Source organism: Ambystoma mexicanum, chromosome 11 (genome assembly GCF_040938575.1).
Source record: "Ambystoma mexicanum isolate Mex_15411 chromosome 11, UKY_AmexF1_1, whole genome shotgun sequence".
NCBI lineage: Eukaryota > Metazoa > Chordata > Amphibia > Caudata > Ambystomatidae > Ambystoma > Ambystoma mexicanum.
In genome coordinates this window covers 91,559,317-91,585,873 of record NC_090934.1, presented here as the reverse complement: position 1 = coordinate 91,585,873, position 26,557 = coordinate 91,559,317, and the positions used below count along the sequence as shown (strand labels likewise).

The 26,557-nt window shown below is 48.7% G+C and overlaps 1 protein-coding gene across 3 annotated transcripts in view; it reads right to left on the bottom strand.

Annotated features, from left to right (window-relative positions):
• The window catches only part of LOC138503099 (protein argonaute-1), a 582,484-nt gene that overhangs the window by 131,991 nt on the left and 423,936 nt on the right, over positions 1-26,557 (bottom strand). For all 3 annotated transcript variants that reach the window (XM_069622604.1, XM_069622605.1, XM_069622606.1), the window contains exon 16: positions 1,596-1,730. In XM_069622604.1, coding sequence (XP_069478705.1) covers positions 1,596-1,730 — 135 coding nt within the window. The remainder of the gene's footprint in view (positions 1-1,595; positions 1,731-26,557) is intronic.

Genomic DNA, 26,557 nt, shown 5'->3' with positions numbered 1-26,557 from the left:
CAGTAAAATAAATGAATAAACAGTGCTTGTCTGGGTGTTTGGGCCTTCTGTCATCCATTTTCATTCTCCATTGCGTTTGGTGTACACGCACCTCTACCCCCTTCGGGTGCAGCTTGTCTGTATCCAACCTGTTCGTCCTTCACAGACAATAGCTGTTTTCAACAAGATCATCTGTGGCTGCTCTGCCATTATCTCTCAGCCCACTGTAGTCTCCTGTCCTACACATATGCTCTGCCACATGTCATCTCTACTGCTAAGTGTTCCGTGTCAGGCAACAGGTGCTTATGTTTCTGTTTATTGAATTTGTATAGTGCTTTAAGCCAAAGCACTTTACAGTATAACAACAGGTACAAAAGTGAGAGAAGCAGGTGCTTAAAGTCTCAATTGGGCTGGTTTGTCTTTACATTGCTTACATCTCCCAAGACTGTAGGATAGCGTTCAGACGATCTCTTCACTGCTATCTGGGTAGTCCTTGGAGTGATTGGACTCCTCACACTGCTCTTTCCTCACTTTTATAAGACCTTTTAGCCCATGGGTTAAGGCCCATGACCACTCAAATGAAACAAGCATTGGCAATGCAAACAGTTTGGGGTTTTGTGTAGTCATGGGAAAGGCTATTGCCAGGCACTGCTGTAGAGGTATTAACTGGCCATTGCTGGTAGCAGGTGCAAAATGGCCTGGCAAATGCCTAATACTTATACACACGCCAAAACCGTTTGCTTTTCCAATGCTTGTTTTTAATAGGACTTCAATGAAGGACACACACAGCGCTTCTTAAATTGACTGGGTGAAGCAAGACCTGGTTAAGACATTTTTATTGCACCGGTTGTGCGTTTACTGCTCCAATTACATCAGTAAATCCCAGAAGACTGATTTGAAAAAACACTGGCAAGGGTTGATGGTAAGGCTTGAATAAAGCAATGGCCTTAGGGATTAGCATGGCCATGGGCAGTCAATAAGTGAATAAATAACCAAATAACCCCTACAATATTTGTGTCCTTCCTCATATGCCATTTCTCCCCATCTGTACTCTAATGTAATATTTTCAGCGTATAGGTGGAGCTAACGCCACATAATAGTCCAAACTCAAAAGACCCATGTTTTGGTGTTGGTTTCTAGGTCAGTAAGGTCTCTTCCCAACATATATCCTAAGTGGTGTATTTGTAGAGCGCAAGCAATGTTCATCCCCAAGGGATATATTGGTGATATGGGCAGATGCAGACTTGTATTATATTCTGTTTAGTTTTCGAATTAGATCACTGGATTGTCTAAATCAATGAGGAACTGTTAAACAGAGTAAAATTCTGAGTCGCAAAGGCATTTTCCTTAGCTATTTACACTGCATAGGTCGGATAGGCAGTTTAATTATTTTGAGGAACAGTGGAGGGACTGGGGCTTTGGGAGAAGGTGGCAAAGAATTAATTAGCCTGTCCAAAAGGAATCTAAGCATGTGAATCTAGAATAGATGTAAAGCTGGAACCCCAATGGAACAGGAAACTCCTCATATTTAAGTACTAAACCAAAGATATTTCACTTAAGATCTTAAAACGTGAAAGAGCACCAAATGTGCCTTTCCTCTTCAGAAAGGCCCTTACCCGTTCGTTCCGGTCCGCGCAGAATAGCCGCGTGTGATGTCGCTTCTGGACCACGATGTATGTGATCCCGGGCTGATAGTCCTTTTCCAGCTTTATGCAGGCATCCCGGATGGCGAGTAGCTCGTAGTGCAGAATCTGTGGAGCAAGAGCCAAACTACAGCGGGTTAGCATCTAAAACGAGAAGCACCTTGTAACCTCTCATTACAAAGTGGCAACCACTAGCAGGGATCGTCAGATGGTTTACTTAGTCTCCAGCTATTTCCTTACTTTTACAATATTACTCCCAACATGGTATCCAGGCATCGCATCGAATACATAGTTTCGAATGCAAAAGTATCAGAAAAAAATGCATCGAAAAAATGCTTTTGTTTTGTATTTTTTTTTTTTTTTTTACTATAATGGGTTTTAAGGGGTAAAAAAACAGGGGTTGAGGGGGGACCCCCCACCATTAAAAAAAATGCATTTGATGCAATCACTAGGACCCCCCACCCCCAACATATCTCGTCTCTATGGTCTCGCTTTGACTATACAGATTTAAGTCCTTTTATTTCTTTTGTGAAGACTTACAAAGGAAACTTTACACCATTCCTCCTGTAAATTTCAACTATGTCTATTGTCCTGGTCCGATAGCGTAGCGAGTAGAGCGCTCGCTTTGACATCTGTGCAGAGCCTCTGACACAGTTTTGAATCCTGGCAGGGCCAAACTCAGCCTTTCATCCTTCCGAGGTCGATAAATGAGCACCACACACCGTGGGTAATATCAAGCAGCGCTCAGATACCTGAGGGTTCGTAGCGCTATAAAAATAGTAAATTATTATTATTATCTCTATCCTTTTGGAGACGTGGCTTCCAGAACTGCTCAGAAATACGAGATGAAACTTCCAGAACGATACTCCAGGGGAGGTCCATTGGCCTGGCCAATAACTACAAGAAGGCTTCCAGAACTCAGAGGTCAGCCAAAGCAATCGAGGTAGCATGGAGTGTGGTCCAGTCTAAATCTCAGGAGAGGCAAGTGTGGTCAGTGGTCCACAATGAGTCCACACAATGAAGCAACCAAGGATTATACTTGGACACTTAAGTATACAAAATACTATAATTATTGGCCAAAGAACACACTATAAAAAAAGACATAGAACAGGTAATAATATCACACAATACTAAATCATATAATACATATATACAGTCTCAATTAGTCAGTGCCAAATAATCAATTCACCCGCACAATACCTGAAAGGGAAGGTAAGTAATTAGTTATAGCACTCATAGTCCACAGTAATTACAACCCTAACTTATAAAGTCCATCCCTAAATTGGGGCACTCATTTTCCAAAGAGTTTTAGGAGTTGAGAAAAAATGAAGGGAGGTTTGCGGGGATGTGAAGATGGGTCCCAAAGGATGTCCAGGGAGTTCTAGCTTTTGGAGGGCCTTCAGAACAAGTGTTACCAAAGTCAATAGTTACAAAATAATTCACTAACATTAAAAGGGTGGAGATAGGGGTGCTGGTAATTATCGTAACTTATCACCCATACTCCGATTTTGCCTCAGACTTGGCAGGTCGTTGGAGGGTTTACTTGAGGTAGGGCTTTCCCGGCATTGGTTCCGGTCGAAGCAGCCCAGGCGTTGCGGGTGCAGGAAGAGTTCCAGTTGTGTGCAGGAGCTGTGTGCAACCTCTTCTCATGGAACAATGCAGCAGGCACCAATGCAGGACTGTTCAGAGTCCTCGGCTAGATGCAAAGGAAACCGGTTTCAGTGATTGCCACCGATGCACAGCAACAGCAGATGTCACGGTTGATGGCAGCCTCTATCTCAAACCACATCGATGCTGGAATGCCAAAATCTTGCAGGAAGTTACTTGCAGGACCAACTGAAGACCCCTGAAGTTCCAAGTCAAAACCTGGAACGGCAACGCTTATATTGCTGTAGCCCAAACTGGATTTCTACAGCCCACTGGATGGTCCAGGGACGCTTCCGAAGACTCACGAACTGCAGCGCACCAAGAAGATATTGAGACTGGTTGTTTCCACTGGTCCAGAGGGTCGAAGCACCAACATGAGTCTTATAAGATCAGTAGCCAGACATGACAGCAGCAAAAGTTGGTCACCAGTCCGCCTCAGGATACGGTCGCAGGTCTTCCAAAGTCGTCACGGCTATGCAGGATACTTGGCCCCTCTTCAGGTCTCTGAATAATTGCTGCAGGACACCTCTTCTTATCCAAAACTCAGGTGAGCACAGAATCTCAGCACAACCAATAGAAGATCTGCCCAACACACACTCCCTAGCAATGGTCCAATCAGGGACCACTGTAAGTGAAACTCATGCATACACTCCAGACATACAGAAACCAGTTTGTGTATTGGGACCAGCCAGTTCCAGCCAACTTCCTGGCTTCCAACACACATGGCCTGCACTAGCCCACGAAAAGCACTGCTTTGCAGGGAAAATGCATGAGGACTTTCCTGACCTCAGAAGGTAGGAATAAGGCCAAAAGACAAAATGGCCAAACATCAAATGGAAAAACCTTGTGGCACGGCCATGTTAGGACACTGGCCACAGTTAGCCTTATCGCGTTTACAGCGTTTGGATACTAACAAAAAGAGAGTCAAACTAGTGAAAAATTAACTGCTGCCACCAAGCTTGTCTTTAGGCACATTTAAAAGTATCCAAATAAATCCTCAGAGTGTAGTCTAAGGTGATACACATATATCCCTCTTGCATTTCATTGGAAGATGCTGTGTGCAAGAGTAAAAAGTTACCCAAAATAGATAAGTCAAAAGACTACGTGAAAAATAGTTTCCCAGTAAGGACTGGCCAGTTTCCCCATATCAAGTGAGCAAAAGACCAGTGGAGTAAAGCTGAAGGCTTCACTTCACTGTAACAAGTCAGGACAAATTGCAAAAACAAAATGTTTTGGGGGCCATAAAATATGGAGCAAAAGTTGTTCCAAGAGAAATCTTTCATAACATCCACTGGTTGGTCCAGGGAAACGTACAAAGGCTCAGCACGGCTGAACCCTCGAGAAGGCATCGAGACTAGTTGGTCCCAAAAGTCCAAGGGCTGAAGCATTGCTCACAGTCTTCGGAGATCAGGTAGTCCAACAAGGCTTCACCGTGCCAGACGCAGGAAGGGAAGCCAGGAGTCTTCTTCGATTCTTCAGTTGGCTGTTCGCCTATGACAGATTCTTGGCTCCAATGCAGATCTGCAGAAATGGCTGCAGCAGGAGTCATCTTATCCAGCATGGAAGCAAGTCCAAGCCGACCAATGGTAAGGATCTGCACCATTCAAACAGCCAGTAGTTGTCCATTCAGGGGCAACCATTGGTTTAACTCATGCCTATAGACACTCTGGCACCACAGATATGAAATGGGACCAGACAGTCCCACCCTCTTCCTGGGTCACACACCCGCAGAGCCTGCACCAGCCCCTGGAAGCAGCAGCTTTCCCAGGTAAGTGCATGAACTTATATGGGATTTCCTGACCTAACAAGGCCAAACAACAACATGGCCAAAGAATAAGCAAACGTCTCAATGCACGGCCATTTTAGGGCACTAGCCATGTTTGGTAGTCAAATGTGGTAAATGTGAATGTGCACAATAGTGACAACGCACACATTGTAAAAATATATTTGTTGCCACCAGCTGGTCTTTAGGAATTTATAAAAGATACCAAAACTCCCAAGTCTCGGGAGGATAGCTCAGGGGCAACGTGCTCGCCTTGGAAGCAAAACGACACGGAGCAACACAGATTTGATCCCCGGGTCTGTGCTTAGAAACCTCTGGGTGTTAAGCACGTTATAAATAACCTATCATATAATATCAAGTGTAAAATGCTAGGATGATACAAGAGTATCCCCATTGTAATGCATTGTAAGATACTGTGTGAAAGGTTAAAAAGTTACACAAATGTAAAGGATAAAAGGGGAACAGTTTCCCAGTAATGATAGTCTTAAGGACTAATCAGATTCCCCATAACAAATGAGCAAAAGGCAGGGGAAGTGAAGCTGAAAGCTTTACATCCCCTCAAAAAGTCAGAACAGGTTAACAAAAATAGCAAAATGATTGGGGTTGCACAGAAAGTATGGAGGGTAAAGGTGCCAAAAGAGAAATCTTTCCTAACAATTTCATTGAAGCCACCTGCTTGTCATATGTCCTTTGTAACCAAAAAGCCATTGGATAAAAAGTAATAAGGATACAAAGTATCCTACCAGTGCTTCAGTCTATGTGTGCAATTGTTACAACACAAGAATTCATAAATAAAAACAGTCTCTCAGCACTGACAGTCTTGGGCACTACTCAATGTCCCCATAAAAATGAGCAAAACAGGATTAGGAAGTAAAGCAGATGGTTTTACTTACTTACAAAAAAGTTTTCAAAACAAAAAAAGGATGTTCCATAGAAGTCTATGGGAGGAAGGCAGCAGCATAAAAAACGTGTTCCATAGACCACGTATCAGACATCTGTCCAGCTACAGATATTCCTTTCAAGATGTGTGGATTGGGACCAGACTGTACAGAGCCCAGTGTATGCCAGTCCAGTCACATAAAGCAGTTTGCCAGGGCGACCAGGTGAGACATGATCTAAGTGCATGCCCTCAATCAGTAGTTTCCGAACTGAGAGGGCTAAAGTCAGGCAAAAGGCAAAATAGCTGAAGGAAAGGATTTAAACTACGTGGGAAATAATCGCATCTTGCTAAAAAAAAGAAATATTTAAAAAAAGGGTGATGCAGCAGCAGAAAAATAACAGCTCACTGCCACCAGCCTGTCCTAAGCAAATCACACAGGCATTACAAATGTTGCCAGAGAAAATGAAAAAAGGAGGAAAAATGACCCACGGTAATACTACACTGAAGGCGTCAATGTGTTAAAGTTGAACTGAGAAAGTTTGCCCTAATAGCATAACTGTAGAAGGTATTCCAGCATCATTGAGTGTGCCCTAATAGCGTCACTGTGTTAAAGTTGAATTTAGAAGGTATTCCCAACATCATTGAGTGTGCCTGGTCGCATACACTTTACTGATTACCACAATATCACACTACTACGCTTACTCTCTCCTATACACCACTATTCAACTAGAACACAGCGGTACTACGACACATTCGGTAAAGCTGTTCTCATACTAACATATATCATCAAACTTCCCATCATCCTAATAAAACACTGCTAGCTAGCACATTCCGGCTAGCATAGGCGTCTCCAGGCCTAATGCAGCCAGAACTGAGTCTTGATGTCCACCCCCCAGACTGAACACATTCAACTGATCTCCTCAGCACCACACTTACCGCTAAGAAGCAGCTATCATGCAACAACCACACCAGCTGCACACGTCTCTCTCTCTCTCTCTCTGGCGTTCGACCTACAAGCACCTTGAGAGAATACCAATGATACACAAGACGCTATACAAATGCAAAATAACATAACATGTTGTAACTTTAAAAATAATTGAAAACAAAGGAAGAACATTCTCCACGCACTGGTAGCATTAGGCAGTGACCAGAGCCCTCAAAATAAATTATCTGTGCAGGTAAAGTTAAAGGGGTAGTTCACACAAAAATGTTAATGTTTAAAAGGATTGCACATAATGAAAAATATATATAAAAAGATCTTTTTTTTAAATTCCGATGTCAAATTTTTCAGGAAATTAGCCTCAAAGTCAGGTGGGTTGTATATTTTCTGGTGTGAGCGTTTAGGGGTATGTGTACAATTGGTTACCCCGACATTATCCAAGCGCCCCCGTACCTGCAGAGTTGTCCAGGCATCTTATCTGAATGGGCCGCACCCACCTACAGCGACCAGTCCCAAAAAACATGTATTCCCCAGTGGCCGTGCAGGAGCAGCCTTTGCAGAATTCCTGCCTGCTCCTTGATTGGGGCACTGCTCAGAGAGTACAGGCCAGTGTTGATGGAACCCTGTGACGGAGGAGTTCAGGTGAACACGCACATGTGAGTATAGCTTTGAAAGTGATAACAAGTAGCGGGCAGATGTATGGGAGTGTGTGAAGAGCGTGAATGCACGGAGAGTGAAATTGTTGGTATGTTGTGGGTGTGGTTTGCTTTATCTTTTGGTATTATTCATTTTTACGGAGAATATCAAGGAAAGAAAAATTGAATAGTAGCGAGTTTCCCCAAGAGAGGGGAGAAGGTGGTACCACAAACAGGGAAAAAAGGAAATATATAGGGGCCCGGCGTAATTAGTGGGCTCAGGAATAGTAGTCATTTTTATTTTAGCTTATTTTAGCTTCTTCTGTTTGTGTTTTATTGCATAGGGGATGCGTTTCCTGTGATTATTGGTGTGAGGTGAGTGTGAGTAGGGGGGGTGGGAGAAATAGTTTTTTGATTTTCTGTGTGGAGGGAGGAGATAACGGACTGAGTTTTTTGAAGAACAGCAGCAGCGTGCGAGGTGCGTTAACATAGGCTTAGAGACTGTGTGCCACACAGAATATTACAATGGGTGGAGACCCCTATAGAGTATATGTATAAGGCCCTGCCATTGTATTGGGATAGAATTCCCATAACAAGGGAATCTTAGAACACATGCCTACATTTTTAACAGCTAAGTAGAAGGGGAAACTGTTACAAAAGAGGAAAGAGATATTAGATCTATGGAAGATGTTTTGGAAGATTTTGGGGGAGGGAAAGCGCAATGTGATAGCAATGGTGACTGTACAGGAAAGGTTGCAGTGCACCAGCAGAGCGTGGGGGAATATACCCCTTAGGAGCTCGCCCAGCAGCAGGTTACACCAATCCAACCTATGTATCCACTGCAGCGACAGCCCCACATCCCCCGTTATGCATCCCCTCAGGAAGTACCAACGCATGCAGATATCAATAAGAGAGACCTAGAAGTGGCACAGGCAGCAGCATTAACAGAACTGAATAGATTGCGAGCAACACAGGTTGACGTAAAGCCGGATACGTCAGCAGACCAAGGGTCTGATGGGTGGAAGGCAGGAGATTTTTTGTTCAGGGTAGATAACAGCTATAAAATGTGTGCACATAGAGAAGGAAGGGGAAGGATTCGAGAGGGCAGGCAGCCTAGGCTATGAGAATTTTGGGTCCCGTCACAGAGAGGACGACGGATGGAGTACATTTGATGAGTACGAAGATGATGAGAATGAGGAGGCAGAACAAGCCCCTGAGCAAACACCTCGTTGGAGTTTGTGGGAGGGCAGTTTAAGGAGTAGGTTTGGCAGGATAGTGGTGTCAAGGAAGAGACGAAAAAGGACTGATGGGGGTAGGCCAAGGATGCAGATGCCATTCATACATGAGGGTACCGGCAGACCGCCCTATGTGCCATGGGCACAAATGGATAAAAACTAAAGGTCCTCCTGTCCATTACGGCGCGCACAGGCAAGTAGATTTACGCATTTGAAAAGCAGACCGCTGGGGTACAATGACAGTGATGGAGGGATAATCTTAGCGATTTGTATCTCCTGTCAGATCATGGCGCAGTACAGAAGGGTGCAGTACCCCTGAGGGCCGTTGTGGCACCACCTCCCTTCATTGAAGCGTATGTGCCCACACAGTTGTGGACCACCAATCCACATGACCCTGGGCTTTGTCCCCAGTACCCATCACACTGAAGGCTGGAGCAGTATTACCCCAAGTGAAACAGTACCCACTATCAAGAGCAGCGGAGGAGGGAATAAAGGACAATACATGCCCTGCTCAATCAAGAGATAATAGTGCCGTCCACCTCACCATGCAATACAGCGATCTACCCTGTCAAAAAGCCACAGGGGGCAATTGGAGAATGATCCAGGATTTACGCAGCTTAAATGATGTGGTACAAAAAGAATTTCCTATGGTTGAAAACCCGGCCACCATTTTGTGTAGTATCCCCAAAGAAGCAACCAACTTTACGGTGACGTAGGTAACATCCAAGTGCCCAGCACTGTCATCCAGTACGTAGACAACTTGCTTGTGTGTAGCGACAGTGAGCAGAACTGCCGAAGAGATTATCACTCTTCTACAACTTTTGGCCCTCAAGGGGTACAAGTTGACAGGGCCAAACTCTAGTATTGTCAGCAGGAAGTGCTGTACTTGGGTCAAGTAATATCAGCAAATGGCAAAAGAATAATACCAGACAGAGCAGCATCCGTGTGTGCCACGCCCAGACCTGTGCCAGTGAAGGACATGCAAAAATTCCTAGGGTTGTGCAATTACTGCAGAGCATGGATTCTAGACTATGCATCGTACACAAGGCCATTTCTGCAGGGACTCAAAGAAGCACAGAAAGGCAATCACAAACTGAATGGACAGCAGACATGATACAAAACTTCAATGAGTTGAAAAAAGTAATATCCATAGCCTCAATTCGCACAATCCCAGACTACACCCAAGAATTTTACTTCTTTTCACATTCAAACGGCAAACGTATGGCTGCCGTGCTAACCCAGAAAAGTAAAATGGACAACAAGCCACTGGCCTATTACAGTGGTACACTAGACTCAGTTGATGTAAGGCCAATACCCCCTGTGAACAAGCACTTCGTGCAGCTCAGTCACCTTGTACGTGGAACATTCACGATTCGGCATTTTAGAAACGTCAAATCTACCCTGACAACACAGAGAGCATTGGCACATGAGATTATCCTGTAGAGCCCAAACATTTATTTTGTGCGATGCAAAACGTTAAAACCTGCCACCTTTCTGAAAGAAATATGTACAGACGAAGACTTGCAAATACATGACTGTGCCACATATGAAGGGGATGACATTCCCAAAGCAAAGGAAAGCCCATTGGAGAAGGGGGAGGTTCTCTTTGTTGACAGATCAGCAACAATTGATCAAGAGACAGGACAAAAGCATTCAGGCGCGGCAGTATTGCACCTCGAAGGAGGTGAATATGAAACACTTGTGATGAAAAGACTATCCATACATTACTTGGCCCAAGCAGCAGAGCTTGTGGCACTCATCAAAGTGCTAGATGCCTCACAAGGTTGCCACATAGCCATCTATTCGGACTCGGCATAAGTTACTACAACAGTGCATGCCGGGTTGTCACGATGGAAGAGGAGGGGTTTCCAGAGAGCAGACATTTCCCCCAGTACCACATGCACAGCCGAAGAATATGCTCAAGCAGGAGAAAGTTTGCAGTCAGTATGTAGGGCCTGGATGCCAATAAATGAAAGTCCACCATATGAGGCCGCAGTGAGAAGGGAGAACAAACATGTGTAGGAGGGAGTTTGTTACTGTGAAGTAACAAAAGGAGGGAATGTTGGGAAGGAAAGGGTGAGACCCAAAGTTACTTAAATATGCAAAATAACAAGGGGGGTCCTGGGAGTCCATCTGCCAGACAAGGGAGGACCTGTAACACGACTTTCAGCAACGTTTCGGTTCACTCTACGGTATTGGCGGCTTTTCTGCAGCACCAACAAATGACAATCACCCGGCCAATCTTCTTTGCTTCCTGCAGTCCCACACTCTGGTGAGCGAGTCTGGGGGAGTTGGATCAGATCTCTGGAGTGTCCTTATGGGTTCAGCAAAGATTTGGAAGGTCCTTTCAACAACGATGCACACGAAATGGGCATCCTGTCTCCTGGTATTGGGGTTCCACAGCTCTGGAAGCTCCTAGGACCTTGAGAGATGGCTTGTTTCAAAGTTTGTCTTGGAAGTGGTTGTTCCCACCAGCCAAAGGGAAGGAGTCGTCCTCCTCAGAGCTCCTCTGTCACATAGAAAAAAAGGGTCCGGACAGAAATGGTCGCGTCACGGTCTGAAGGCAGACCCCTGTGGGAGTTGGACCTATTCAGGCACAAAGGACAGGGGGTTGGAAGACTCCTCCCCCACTTCCTGCCTGCCCAGGGTTCTATGTTCATTCATCACCCATTTTTCTTTCGCGTCACTGTTTGCAGAAAAAGATGAACATTTTTTTTTATTGGGTGTGGGTCCCTCCCCATGTTTTATTCCCTATATACCACCCTTATATGCCCCAACACCCTCTTTCTTTGGATTTGTTTTGGCAAACCTTTTTTGGCAAAAGTGCCACAAAAAGAAAAGCAGGCGTTGAATGAACGTCGTACCCCGCCCAGACACTCTGGTGCCTAGGCGTTGGGGGGAGCGCGGGGGGGCGGGTTTGGGGATGGATCGGGGTTCCTGCCAAAGGCAAAACACAGACCTTCCCCTCCCAGAATGGTAGAAAAAAGGCTGACAAAGAACATCCATGCTAGTTATGGCGAAAAAAGAAGGGAGGACCCAAGTTGGTACTTGTGCACTACCAAGGCCCCTATTGTGCACTACCGGGGCTATGGACATATCCTGAGGTATAAAAAATACACAATAGTTGGTAGACCACGTCCACTGCCACCAGCCATAACTAGGTGATTATGTGACTAAAAAGAGAGAAGGGGGGATACTAAGTACCACGTTGGCACTCCACTGAAGGTGGTATGTCCCAATCTCTCAAACTATAGAGTATCTCTCTTTCCTTAAGAACTGTAGTTACTTGAAGATATAGAAAAATAATATTAAGGAAGGACTCAAAGGGTCCCCATCAACACTGCCTATAAGGAGCTGTGTGTTGTAGTAGTAAAACACAGATGCCTTTAAGAGCTATGGAGCAGACAGACTCCACAGTACAGGAAGAATACAAAGAATAGAGTTTCAAAAGACAGAGCCCACAAGAATGAATGAGAGAAAAAGGCTCCTCTCATTTAGGATTGAAAGAAAAAGGTCCAGAAGTCCAGAAAAAAGTGATGTGGGTCTCGCTAGAAGGGGGAACGAAGCATAAAAATGAAATCACCTTATTCTCAGCGCCAAAGTGGAACGAATATCACCTGTTGGAATTTCCTCGGTCCCTCAGTCCTGAACTCTGGTGAGGGCACTCTGGACGAAGATTTCTTCTTCTGTAGACTCACATGGATGCCTGCGAACCTTCAGCCGGTTTCATCCTTCGGAAGACGTTGCACTCGTCGATGGTCCATGTACCCCGGGTAATGGGAAATTGCAGCCCAGGAAGGTCGTAGTGACACACGGGTTGGCCCAGAACTAAGCAGGTCTTGAGGTTAGTTGGTCCCTCCAGCTTAAGGGAGGAGGTCGTTCTTGGCGGAGCTTCCCTGCCGATTGGAAAACGGGGTCAGCACAGCTGCAAGGCTTCACCGGTGCTTTTGCGGTCCTGGACAGTGCTGCTGGCTTCTCTCTGCGTCTTCTTCTTTGGATTTGATGTTCCAGTGGTCGACTTTAGTCCCAAAGCCCTTCCCTTATATGCGAAATCCCATTAATTCACAGCACTAAGCTGTCAATCACACAGTTGGGGGTGTCATCCAGGACTGCCTCCCACCCAGTTGGTATTGGTTTCGGTAAGGCATGCCAACTAACAAAGGAAAGTGAAGTTTCTGGCTCCTCCCTCACTTCCTGCCTTCCCAGACACACTGGAGCCAGGACGGGATTCAGGGCTGAAGCCTGCCAAAGGCAAAACACACAATGGACTCAAACCTGGCGTAAACAACAGAGTAAAAGCCCAGAAGGAACTAACAAACAAGTAATGGCAGAACAAAAGAAGACAGGGACCATTTTGGTAAGATGGTCACCCTTGGGTGCTGTACTGCAGCTGAGAAATCAGCCTGCAGATACATTGCACAAAAAGGTAGAAACCACTGCCACTAGCCATTCCAGTTAGTTAGTGTAACAAAAAGTTACATGAGAAGTGGGATAAGTTATTATTTAAACCCCCCCTCACCTTCCCCTCAGCACTCCACATAAGGTGGTGTGTGCTAGACCCACAAAGGAAAAAGCTAAGACAGACAAAAGTTGTCCTACTATTCTTGGGAACTGTGGTTCACACAAGAAAATGTATTTAAACATTTAGAGGAGTCCAAGGGACTTCTCATTGACATTGCACAAAGAGTACGTTGTGTCACTATATAAAAAGCAGATGCCTATTCAGTTTATCGACTCCATTAAAACATAAGGAACACAAAATCTTAGTTAGATGGAAAGGGCATGAGTGGGTGGCAAAAAGGCCCACTCATTCAGAAGGTTAAAATCAAAGAGATCCCAGATTCCAGCAAAGATCTGGAGGTCTCTATGGTTAAAAGGAATTAGCACAGAAACAGAACATTCTCGCTAACAGTAGGTATGACAAAGGATCAGGGTTTTCACAATTCCCATAACTTGAAAAAAGAGGGGGTCTGGGGGGGGTCGACCACAATATATACCATGGCCCCAGATGGACCAGGATAATTTAAAATGCACACTGCAGAGTTTGACTTCCGGTGCGGGAAAATGGATTAAGGAATTAGAGAAAAGAACATCAGGAATGATGTTAGCGTTAGGGGATATAAAAGGTCGATTATCAGCCATTCTAGGAGAAAGATCTGATGATATTTGGAAAAGAGCAAGGCATCCAAAAGTAACTGCACAAAACACAGTGCATGATGGAGCGCCATTCAATAACTGTAGAACAGACATATGGCGAGCGCTTAGAGTACAATATCCAGATACATCAGATATTGGGGCCGATACTGACTAGGAACATGAGGGAGGATGAAGAGCCCATTGCTTTTATTCAAGATATTCATGACAAATGAAGAGCGGAGACGCATGAACCGTGGGATAAAACTGTACGGTTATTTTACCATACATTATGTCAGGGACTGCTAGAGCCAGTGCAGAGTGTGAGAAACCAGGAGGTGTCTCACATGCCAGGCCCCGGGGATCTCTCTCTCAGGTAGCCAGGGCACGGCCATCACCTTTCGATCCAGACCCTCGTAGCGAACCAGTGTGGGATGATCACCTGGGTGAGGGGTCTTCGGAAGTGGCATTGAGATAGCCTATGGAGAGACGTGGTATTCCCCCCCTTTCCCGTACACCTAAGCCATACTATTTCATGGGTTTCCCCAATGAACCCAACCACCCCCACCTTTCCACAAAAACACTGGGCCGAGGAAGAGGGTGACGGAGTAACAATACTGACTCTTATACATCGCTGATTGGATCAGGCAAAGTCAGGAACTTGACTCTTAAGTGCATACATCTGATACTAATTAGCTCTCCTCACACGGATAAAAGGCAGTACATAGAGATATACTCGGAGCGAGGTGGACCACGAGTAAGAGCAGAACTTATGGGGCAAAGGCGAACCTACTGGAGCTGAGCAACGTGCCGAGGGACAAGAGCCACGGGTAGAGAACCCCAGGCGTTCCATGCAGGAGGTTGTTGCCTATAAAAGGCCACAAAAGATATGTGGAGAAGGCTGAATCCCAAACACGAAAGCTGCATTGTGTTCCAAGGACGCCAGTGACCCTCCCGGGTGAATGGTAGAGTTGAGGAGGCGTGGCCATGCCTGTGGTACAGACCTTGACTCACAAATTGGAAGAACGTAAAAGACAAAGACACACACAGCCAGTGAGTTGGCAAGTAGCGTGAGAGACCAGTGTGTTCCATAGAAAAAGTGAAGTAGCAACATTATATCAGAAAATTGAAGGCTACATGCGTGTGTATGAGATGCGAAAAAAGACAGACCTGCGAATGAACTTTGAAATAACGATAGTCAGCAATACTGAGTAACAGAGTGGTCCAGCGAAAGGAAGTAGCCAAATTGAAAGACTCAGTGAAAGGTAAAAGGTTGTCTTGATGTATGAACTGTAAAAGCAAGGTGATTGAAGTTAACCCCGAGAGAAGGGAAACATGAAAGGCTGCATTTTGAACTGTGATACAAAATACAGTGACCTACACAGACCAGAAGGCACTCGGGTGAAAAACAGGAGTGTGAATTGAAAGCTGGAAATTCAAAGTGGTCTTGCGGAGATCTGTCACAAAAAACACACACATACGAAAGTCTTCGACATCAGGAAACGGTCCTAGCCCGACGGAAGGAGGCCGGAGGCATAATAGGTTAGGGTAAGGGAACCCCTCAAAGATATGAGTTAAGCTAGGGGAAGGGAACCCCTGCAACTGTTGTGAACATTTGCTGTGAAAGGTCTCCGCCCGGCAGAGTGGGACCGACTTGATCTTGTGCTATAAGAGGTCTGAGCCCGACAGAGGATGAACGCTGTGAACTTTTTCGTTAAATTGTGTTTGTGGAAATTGGAAAGCAAGACTTAAACGTGGAAGGCCAGGCAGGCCTCGATCCATGTTTTGAACTATCTTATATTATGAGCCTGCGCCAGAGTGTGCCGTCTTGTCTACAGGAACTGCCTTACCCCGTTCTGTCCAACGTGGAGGGGAGAGCTGATTCAGACATTTATTCTTTTGAGCACTGATTTTCCTTTATATACATACATTCCTTTTCACACTTTGTGTACAAGGTATAGGGCAGGGATTATGTTTTTGTTAGTAGAACAAGTTACTTTCTTACCTGGTAACGTTCTTTCGATGGGATGGTCCGACGACGTATTCCATATCTATGACAGGTAATGTCCACAGCTGTGCTGGTTCGGAAAATCTTTGGCGTCTGCGTCCTGCGTCAATGACGTCGATGCGCCGTCCCCGAGGACCTCCTCCGACGGCCGACGTCACCCGATGTGATAAGTAGGACGTACAACGCCCATAGCCTCAGTTATAGTTTTTTCCCAGAAAGTGTGCCACCAGTTTTCTGCCAGTCAGAAACACAAGGCCTTGCAGAACGCAAGCTGTAATCGCAAAAGAAATTCTGCAGCGGGGAAGGCAGGGAGGGAGCGATATGGAATACGTCGTCGGACCATCCCATCGAAAGAACGTTACCAGGTAAGAAAGTAACTTGTTCTTCGAGGGGATTGGGTCCTCCGACGTATTCCATATCTATGAGAGACTCCCAAAGCAGTACCAAGCAAGGAGGTGGGAAAGAATTTAGAATACAAATTTAGCATACTTAATCAAATTTGCAGAATAGAGAACTGCCTTGCCAAAGGCCAGATCTTGCCCTCTGATGGAATCGAGGGAGTAGTGACGTACAAAAGGTATGTACTGAAGCCCAGGTGGCTGCATCACAGATGTGACGAATAGGAACTCCCCTCTGTAGGGCAGTAGACACAGCCACTCCCCTGGTAGAATGGGCCCGCAAGCCAGCCGGAGGGTCCTTACCCGCCAAGCGGTAACACTCGGAGATAGCTAAAATAATCCAACGAGACAAAGTCTGTTTCGTCACAGCTTGTCCCAAACGCTTTCCAGCGTAACCAATGAAATGTTGATCGTCCAACTCTGACCCGGGACATGCGCGAAATATAAAAGCTCAACGCTCTCCTAGGATCAAGCCTATGGAGCCTCTCATCTTCCTTACCAGGATGTGGAGGAGGATAGAACGCCGGAAGAACAACCTTCTGGCTCAAATTAAATTCCGAAACCACCTTTGGAAGAAAAGAAGGACGAACTCCAAGGACAACCCTGTCCTTATGAAACACAGTGAAGGGTGGCTTAACTGAAAGTGCCTGTAACTCACTCACTCTGCGAGCGGAAGTAACCGCAACCAAAAACACAGTTTTCAGAGATAACAGCCTCAAAGGGCAAGAATGTAAAGGCTCAAACGGAGCACCCATAAGAAACTTAAGAACAAGGTTCAAATCCCAACCTGGCACCAGAAAAGGTGACGGAGGGAACACATTAGTGAGCCCTTTCAAAAACTGCAAAATTAAAGGAATTTTAAAATAGGAACACTCTTCAGACGAGCGCTTAAATATGGACAGCGCCGCGAGGTAACCTTTAATGGTCCCCACTTGCAAGCCCCTGTGGGCCAAAGAAAGCCAAAAAGACAGAACCATGGGAATGTCACATTCAAAAGGATCCACATTCTGAACTCTGCACCAGTCGCAGAACTTTCTCCAACGGCAACGGTACAGACACTTAGTTGGCGGCCGCCTGGCCGAGAGCAACACCTCCATCATGTCTTCAGGGAGGTCCCAATCCTTATACCTCAACCTTTCAGAAGCCAAGCGTGAAGATTGAGGGATCTGACCTCTGGATGGAGAACCTGAGAGCAGATCCTCTCGGTAGGGAAGACGACGTGGAGGGCAGATGGACAAGTCGAGAAGGTCCGAGTACCACGTCCTCCAGGCCCATGCCGGAGCAATAAGGATCATCCGGGAACCAAACCTCCGCAGCACTTGCGGGATGACGGGGACTGGAGGAAACGCGTACAGCAGTGGGAATGACCACTCCACCACGAACGCGTCTCCTAAGGCTCCTTTTGGAGGAAATTCCCACGAGCAAAACCTTTTGCACTTCCGGTTGACACTGGAGGCGAAGAGATCCACTTGAGGGGTCCCCCAAAGGGCGAATATCTCCAGGAGACTCTCCTGAGCAAGCTCCCACTCGTGAGAGATCGTGTTCTGCCTGCTCAGAGCGTCCGCCGTCTCGTTGTCGTCGCCGGCCAGATGAACCGCCGAGATCAAAACTTCCTGCTGGATGGCCCAGAACTCGAGCTGCATCGCCTCCCTGCACAGCGGAAGTGACCCTGCCCCCCCTTTTTGTTGAGGTAGTGCATGGCCACCGTGTTGTCCGTTAGAATCAGGACACTCTTTCCGCGCACAGTCGGCAGAAAAGCCTTCAGGGCTAGCCTGACGGCCCTCAGCTCCAACAGATTGATATGGAGTCTGGACTCCGACGGAGACCAACGACCGCTGACTGTCAACTCGTTGGCATGAGCTCCCCATCCCGTGAGGGATGCGTCCGTCACGATCGTCACCTCCGGCCAGGGCAGCCAAAATGGGGCCCCCTTCATCAGATTTTCCTCGACGGCCCACCACAGAAGGTCCCGGGCTACCGAGGACAGCACCTGAACAGGGTCCGACAGCCTGCCGGAGGACTGAGACCACTGGAGCTTGAGTGCCCACTGCAAAGATCTCATACGCAGACGAGCCTCTGGCACCAGAAGAATGCAGGATGACATGAGGCCGAGCAGTCTCAAGAACTCGGACGCTGGGAGATCCTGGGCAAATTGAAACTTGTTCACCATCTGCTGAATGTGAAGAGCCCTCACCTGAGGAGGAAAACGCTGCCCCAGGGACGTGTCGAGCACTGCTCCGATGTACTGAAGCCGCTGTGTTGGTGTCAAATGGGACTTCTTTAAATTGAGGGATAAGCCCAGCCTGTGAAGGGAGTGGCAGGTGACGGACAGATGATCCAGGACTTGCTTGGGAGAGCTCCCCCTGATCAACCAGTCGTCCAGGTAGGGGTAGACGTGAATCCCCCCCCTTAACTGAGATGTGCTGCCACCACCACCATGAGTTTGGTGAAAACCCTCGGGGAGGAGGTCAATCTGAACGGCAGGACCCGATACTGAAAGTGCGAGTCGCCAAACGCAAACCTCAGGTACTTCTTGTGCTTGGGATGGATCGGCACATGGAAGTAAGCATCCTTGAGGTCGAGAGACACCAACCAGTCCTGAAGTTGAAGGGCCTGGAGGACTTGAGAAAGAGTCACCATCTTGAACTTGTCCTTCCTGAGGAGTTTGTTCAAACCGCGCAAGTCCATGATGGGTCTCAATCCCCCGTCTTTCTTCGAAATCAAAAAATAAGGGGAATACCATCCCTTGTTCCTCTCCGCTACAGGCACCAGTTCTATGGCGCCTTTCTCCAGCAGGGCTTGAATTTCCTGCGCAAGGAGCGGATCTGGACACTTCAAAGAGAGGTTCCCTGGTGGATTGTTGTGAGGCCTCTGCCGAAAAAGAAGACAATAGCCGTGGGTTATGATCTCCAGAACCCACACATCCTAAGTAATGGCTTGCCACTCTACAAGATGCTGCGCCAGCCTTCTCCCAACCGGCGAACCATGGGACCTGGTCTCAAGACTGAGTCGTAGCGGCTGCGGCATTGCCTGAGGGCAAAGAGGCAACTGCCCGAGCGGCCTTGGCACCTCGAGTACCTTTGTTTCCACCTCTGGCACTCTTACGATGGCCTCTTTGACTGCTAGCTCCCCTCGCTTTACTGAAGGACGAGTAATAGCGAAAGGAACCTCCCCTCCATTGCTGTCCCCTAGGACGAAAAGGCGGAGGTTGTCGAACTGCAGCGCCCAACGACTTCGCTGCAGCTTTGGAGGTCTGCAACCTCTCAAGGCTCTCGTCAGCCTTGCTGCCAAAAAGGTTCACCATCAAAGGGCATGTTGAGGAGCCGGGACTGCACATCAGGAGCGAACCCAGACTTCTGCAACCACGCAAACCTGCGCATTATGGTGCTCGCCGCCATGGACCGGCTGACATAATCCGCCAAGTCCAAACCCGACTGAACGGCCTCACACATGGCATCCTTGCCATCCTGAACCATAGCAAGGAAACCATCCAGTTCGTCCCCTTCAGGAATATGTTCAGCTGCTAATGCAACACAGTTCCACAGAGTGTGTGTGAAACGAGACAAGGCACATATGGAATTGGCTGCCTGAAGCGCCATACCCCCCGAAGAAAACACTTTCTTCGCCCAGCCGTCAAAACGTTTGTCGTCCCTATCCGGATGGATGGTAGAATACGACGCCTGCTTTTCCGGGGCCGTAGCAGCCTGCACCACCAAACTCTCCGGAGTGGGGTGCCTAGACAAGTAGCAGGGGACGCTACTGGCTGGACGGTATTTTCGCGACAAAGACTTGCCCACTGTCGGGAGACTCTGCGGAGCAGTCCAAGCTGCTGCCACCCTTCTCTGCAGAGCCATATGAAAAGGCAAAACCGGGTCAGTGGGTGGACCGAGATCAAGGATGTCCGTGAGATCATCCTGAACGAACTCCCCTGGGGGAGCTGACCAACCCAAGTACTCGGTAACCCGAGACATAAGGCGCCGATATGAAGAATCGGCATGAGTGCCAGGCTCCGGCCTACAAAACTCCACCTCCAGAGAGGTGTCCAGTCCACTGGCATCATGCAGAGAACTGCCGCAGGTCATCAAACTGGCTATGGCCCGAGATAAGTTCATCCGGAACCGTAACCGGAACCAAGCCGCCATCAGAGCCTTCATCACCCTCTGAAATGTACTCCAGGCGGGGAGAGGAAGACCTCCGGGGACCAAAGCAGTGCCTGACCTTAGCCAGAGCCTTTCTAGGGGCAAACCCCATGCCACGGGGCCCCTCCGACACCACCGCCTCGAAAGGCGTCGAGGGCGCCGAACGAGTCGGTGCCGGCATCGACAGAAAAGGCATCGACGTCAGCTGCAGCGCCGCCAGCATCGGAGGCGTCGACACAGGCCTCGAAGCCGGAGCTCCGAGCGTGTCTCTCAGCGACCTAGGCGGCGACGGCGTTGACGACCCCCTCGGAGGCGGAGCCTCGAGAGAAATCGTCGACCACCTCGGCGCCACATGTGTCGACGTCTTCTTCGAAGACGGCACAGGATCACGTGGTTTCGAGCGCGTCGAGGACCGGGGACCTGGAACGGGCATGGCGAGAACGGCTACCCTTGTCCGAGCGGGACCTCTCCCGTGAGCCGTGCCGACTACCCGAGCCCGAAGGCGTACGAGCAGTGTCTCTCGACCGGTGCCGACCAACCCCACTTGGAGGCGCGGACGGACCGGTGCCCTGCGATTCAAGAATCGCTAGCATCTGCTTCCCGAAGGAAGCCCATTCCTCCGGTGTTGCTTGCATGGAGGGATAAGCGACCCGCCGACGGGCGGAGTCCTCAGAAGAGGACAGGGAAGGCGACCTATGCCGGCTGTTAGGGAGAATTCTCTGTTTAGGCTGAATTTCCCTACCTAGTGAGTCCCCCAGCAGCTTTGCTGGATTTCTGGGGTTTCTTTTTTTCTCCTGCCAAGAGTGAGACTCTTTTACCCTCACTCTTGGACATGTTTGAAGTGTGTTTTCTTGGTTAAACCTTGTGTTGAATGGGCTATGGGGTCTTTTACTCCATAGGGCCTCATGTATTTTTGTGATATGGGTTACACAGCACCCTCTGTGCCGTGACCCAGGGGTGTCCTAGGGACTCCCCAACATAGACTCCATACCCTGGGACTGACTACTGTCTCCCAGGGCATGTAACGTCACCAAAGACTTTACTAGTCTTAAATCCTGAACAGAACCAGTACAAACCATCATATTGTGGACGTACTGGCTGGGGCAATTCGATTGCTCCAGGGTCTGTTAGTCGAGGGGGCACGTCTCCATCCCCCCTGATCGAGTTTTGGCTGGTGGCAGTGGAAACTACGTTTTATATTCAACCGCGAATATTTTCCTATGGGATTTCCCATTGTTTTAGGCTAACACATTTAATTATTTATTTACGGTAGCCTCAAACATACCGCCGGTTTATATATTTATTATTATAACTCCGGTTGGGATTTTTTGCCAAAACTTGATTCTAAAATGGCGTTGGCGTTCGCCGCTGTAACTCTGACCCAAAGTGGAGCCCTTTGTTCCACTATTGGCGGGCTTCTCCACAGAAGCCCTCCAAAGTGGTGCCACTCTGTCTGGGGTACTTAGGAGGGGTGGAGGGGGATTTAGGCACCCTGGACTGAGTTACCTTGGTAACTCAAGTCGCACTCCGTCCTGATTGGCCCAAGTGGTGAGCCGGCCGGCTCACCACTTAGCATGTTTGAGTGACAGCTAGGCTGGGTGAATGGGGGTTTGCTGCATAAAAGCAGGGCTTTGGGGACTGGAACTTCAGAAGTCGCCACAGGACCAAGAATCCGACGAGGGAAGAGCTGAGCCGACCTGCTAAGACGACACCACCCGGTGGAGCCCTGCTGAACCGTCTCACCACTTTTCCCAATGACCGAGGAGAACTCTTAACGGAGTGGCTCCTTCCCTTGACTGGTGGGGACAACCAGTTTCCACCTTCTTTCCGCTTCTTCGAGGTATCTCGTGGCCGCCTTGCCCGTGCCAAGCACCCCGGCAACCGGAATACCACACTTTTACCACAACCGCGAAAGTCGGTACAACCCTTTAACCGGAGGACTCTGCGGCTGGTTTCTTCCCGGGCAGTGCAACGACCTTCTTCTTCTGCTCTTCAGCGAGAACAACTTCTTCCCTGACCGACGTCGAGCCTTGCTGCCACTGCCTGGAACAACTGCCACCGCTGGAGGATCCTTCCCGTTTAAGGTACCGTGTTCCGCCTGGCTTCCCTTGCCACCGACTGTACGGGGTAGTTTTAGCCCCCGGCTTTCGAACCTGGGATTGCCTGGGACACCCTGGCTAAACTTTTTAAGCCTCTCTAAACTCTTTCTGAACTCTTTGCAAGACTCTGAATCCCTAATAACGGTGTGATCTTGGGCACATTTTCGCTCTGTCTGCTCTGAGAGTGGACCCTGCCTAGTGACTTTTGCTCACCTGTGACTTTGTGCTTCTTTGAGCCTATTGAAAGTGTTCTGGACCTTAGAGTGGTGTGTTTAACCTATTTCTGCCTTTTCTCTCCCTTCTTTGGACCTACTAGAGTGTCATCTAAACGTTAAGCACTCACCTCTGTTTGAATTATGTGGTGTTAACCTAGAGTTGTCTAGATAGGAATAAGGGTTGGGACTGCTTTCCTTATAACTGTTTGAAGTGTTTTACTATATTTTACTTTTCAACTTATGTGTTCTTAAAATAAATAACTATATACTTTTGAAACCAAGCTCTGGTCAGTGTTTGCTTGTACTATTGTGTTTGAGTACCTATTGTGTATACTTTGCATACTGCCTAACTCTTCTTGAGGGAAGTCTGACTGCTCAGCCACAGCTACCAGGTAAATCTGGGTGGTACAGACTGCTACCAAGTGGGTTTACTGCTATACCTGTAGTCTTAAATCTTTTGCAGTGTTCCCCAAGGGAACTGCACAGGTTTCTGCCTAACACCGGCGCTTCCGGGAATGCCTCGAAGAGGCGTAGGAGTGGCGAGACCGACTCCTGGAAGGAGACCCACTGGACTTCCAACGATGACGCAGTGAGTCGCTCCTCGAGTCATCCGTCGAAAGCCCTGCAGACCTCGACTTCCGGGGCTTAGACACCCGGCCTACCGACAGCTTCTTCTTGCGTTCCCGCAAGGCCTTTGCCGTGAGCGACTGGCAGTCGACACAGTCGTCCGTATCGTGGGCCTCCCCGAGGCACCAGAGACAGGCGTTGTGCGAGTCCGTGACCGACATCTTGGACCCACAGTCCCCGCATTTCTTGAAGCCCGGACGCGGGGTTGAAGACGAAAACGACATCGCCACGAACAGGTCTTCACAACAAACCGAACAGGTTCAACGAACCGAGAAATGAAAACAGCAAACTCCAACGAGTCGAGGCGTACCGAGATTCACGAAGCGAACACGTTCGCGGAAAAAACGGAACTGAGGCTATGGGCATTGTGCGTCCTACTTATCACATCGGGTGACGTCGGCCGTCGGAGGAGGTCCTCGGGGACGGCGCATCGACGCAGGACGCAGATGCCAAAGATTTTCCAAAGCAGCACAGCTGTGGACATTACCTGTCATAGATATGGAATACGTCAGAGGACCCAATCCCCTCGAATAGGCCATTTGACGGACACAACTAGGAATGTTTGTTTATGATTTGATAGTCGAGACTAGTCCCATCCTGGCTATAGGGCAAAGTAGGAGTTTCTCCAACCCCACTGAAACTTTATTTTTTTTAAACTTCAATTTTTATTATTCAGGTTTACAGAGAAAAAAAAACAGTCACCCCTTGTCCCCCCACCCCGCACCCCCACCACCCCAACATGTACCCACCCCCCCCTGTCCAATGCCAAGCCCAGTCTGTTGTGTCGGGAGACTCCCAGTGGGAACTCCCTCCGTGTGTGATGTAGCTGATGCCCTTAGTACCAACCGGACTGAAGCCGTTTCGCCCCGGGTACTGGGCTTCCCCGACTGCTGAGGCGCCCACCTCCTCCTGGGCGCCCCTTTGGGGCCGAGATCTCTCATCGGAAGGATTAGTGGAACTCCCATCCCCAGGTTTGTTGTATTCCATACCAATTTGTAAGGAACGTGCTGGTATCATTGTTCACCATGGCAGTCAGTCTGTCCATTATACACATGTTTTTAACCTTTTTCATCCACTCTTCCTTGGAGGGTGGTTCCAGGCTTTTCCATTTTTGTGCGAGGGCTACCCTGCCCGCCCGCAACATTGTCTCCCACATCCTCGGGTACCTGTGAACTTCTGATTCCCCTGGGGGGAGGCCCAACAGCATCGTCAGAGGGTTGAGGGGTAGGAGTTCCTCTATTACCTCCGCCATCCAGCCCCTCACCTTCCCCCAGTACACCTGAGCCTTTGGACAGTGCCACCACATATGGCTCCTGGAGCCCGTCTGCCCACAACCCCTCGGACACAGTGGGGACACCCCCGAGAACATCTTCGACAGTTTCACTGGGTCCCTATGCCACCCTTGTAGAACTTTGAAATTGTGTTCCATATCGGCCGTGAAAAGGTTCCCATGGAAGGCGATTTTGAAAATTCTCGACCAGGAGTCCTCTGAGATCTCCCCTCCAGCCAGCTCTTCCCAGAATTTGCGGAAGGACCTCCTTCCTTGGAGGTCATACGTATTGAGGATTTTGTATATGCTAGAAACCGCCCCCTTCCTTGAGGTCGCTGTGTCTATCAGCTTTTCGAAGGGGGTTAGGTGCCTACTCAGACAGGTGCCCCACGACTGATCACACAATATACCTTTCAGACGGAGGTACTCAAAGACGGATAGGGATCCCTGGCCGAGTGTGTCTCTCAATTCTTCATAGGGCAAGAATTCGCCTTCCCTGAACAGCTGGCCCGCCCATTCCAGACCTTTATCCGACCAGGTTTGTGAGAATCTGAACCCTTTGCTACCCAGGTTAAGGGGCGGCCCCCAGAGGGAAGACATCGGGGATGGCCATGTAGTGAGATGCGCCGTCTGAGGGCCCTCCTTCCAGTTGTCCCACAGGACTCCCAAGGTCGGGTGAGCCCTCAGGTGTCCCGGGATCGCTCTCCGCGGGGCCCACAGGAGGTCTCACACCTTCAGGGGATGGGTGTCCATGTCCTCCAGATACGACCAGTATGTCCCCATTCCCTCCTTCATGTGCTCCAGGAGCACTCTCAGCTGGGCCGCCCGAAAGTACAGGCCGAAGTCCGGCAAGCCGAACCCTCCCTCCTCCCTGGGCAGCGTCAGCGTGGACCTCCGGATCCTCGGGGTTTTCCCCTGCCATATGAAGTCCCTGGTGGAGTTCTGTAACACCCTGAAAGTCTGCTGCGGGACACCAGTTGGGAGTGCCGTGAAGAGGTACAGGAGCCGTGGCAGTACATTCATTTTAACCGCCGTCATCCTGCCATACCAGGAGAGGATCATCCTTCCCCACCTCCTTAAATCTGATGTGATCCCTTCTATTATGGGGTCATAGTTCGCGGTGGCCAGTCTAGTTAAATCCCGTGTAAGGAGAACCCCCAGGTATCGAATTTCAGCCTTCCCCACTGCAATCCCATGGAGTCTATTCAGGGGGTCTAGCCCCGGGTCTCGGGGTCTCATGGGCAGCAGGACCGATTTCGAGGCGTTAATCTTCAGGCCCGAAAAGCGGCCAAATTCCGTTATCAGGTCCAGCAGGGGGGGGAGTGAGGAGCAGGGGTCCACCAGGTAGACCAAAATATCATCTGCAAACAAGGAGAGTTTAAATTCCACCTCCCCCCTGCTGATCCCCCTAATTCCTGGGTGGGCTCTGATGGCTATGGCCAGGGCTTCTATCGTAAGGACGTATAACAGAGGGGAAAGAGGGCACCCCTGTCTTGTCCCTCGAGAGAGGGGGAAGGCATCGGTCAACTCCCCATTTACTTGGACTCTCTTGCCGTGGGAGCTCGGTAAAGGGCCGTTACCCAGTTCATAATGTGTGCCCCGAAACCCATCCTCCTCAGGAGGAGGTCCATGTACCGCCACTCGACTCTGTCGAACGCCTTCTCTGAATCCAGAGAGAGGACACTTGCGTTAAGGTCCGACTGTTGTGCAAAGTGAAGCAGGTCTATGGTCTTGCGTATGTTATCCGAACCCTGTCTCCCCCTGATGAAGCCCACCTGGTTCCCATGGATTAGTTTCGGCAGCACTCCCTCTATCCGCTTCCCCACCACCTTGGCCAGTATCTTAACATCAGTGTTAAGCAGTGATATAGGGCGGTAGGAGGCGCATTCCTTGGGGTCCCTCCCCTCCTTAGGTAATACCGCAATA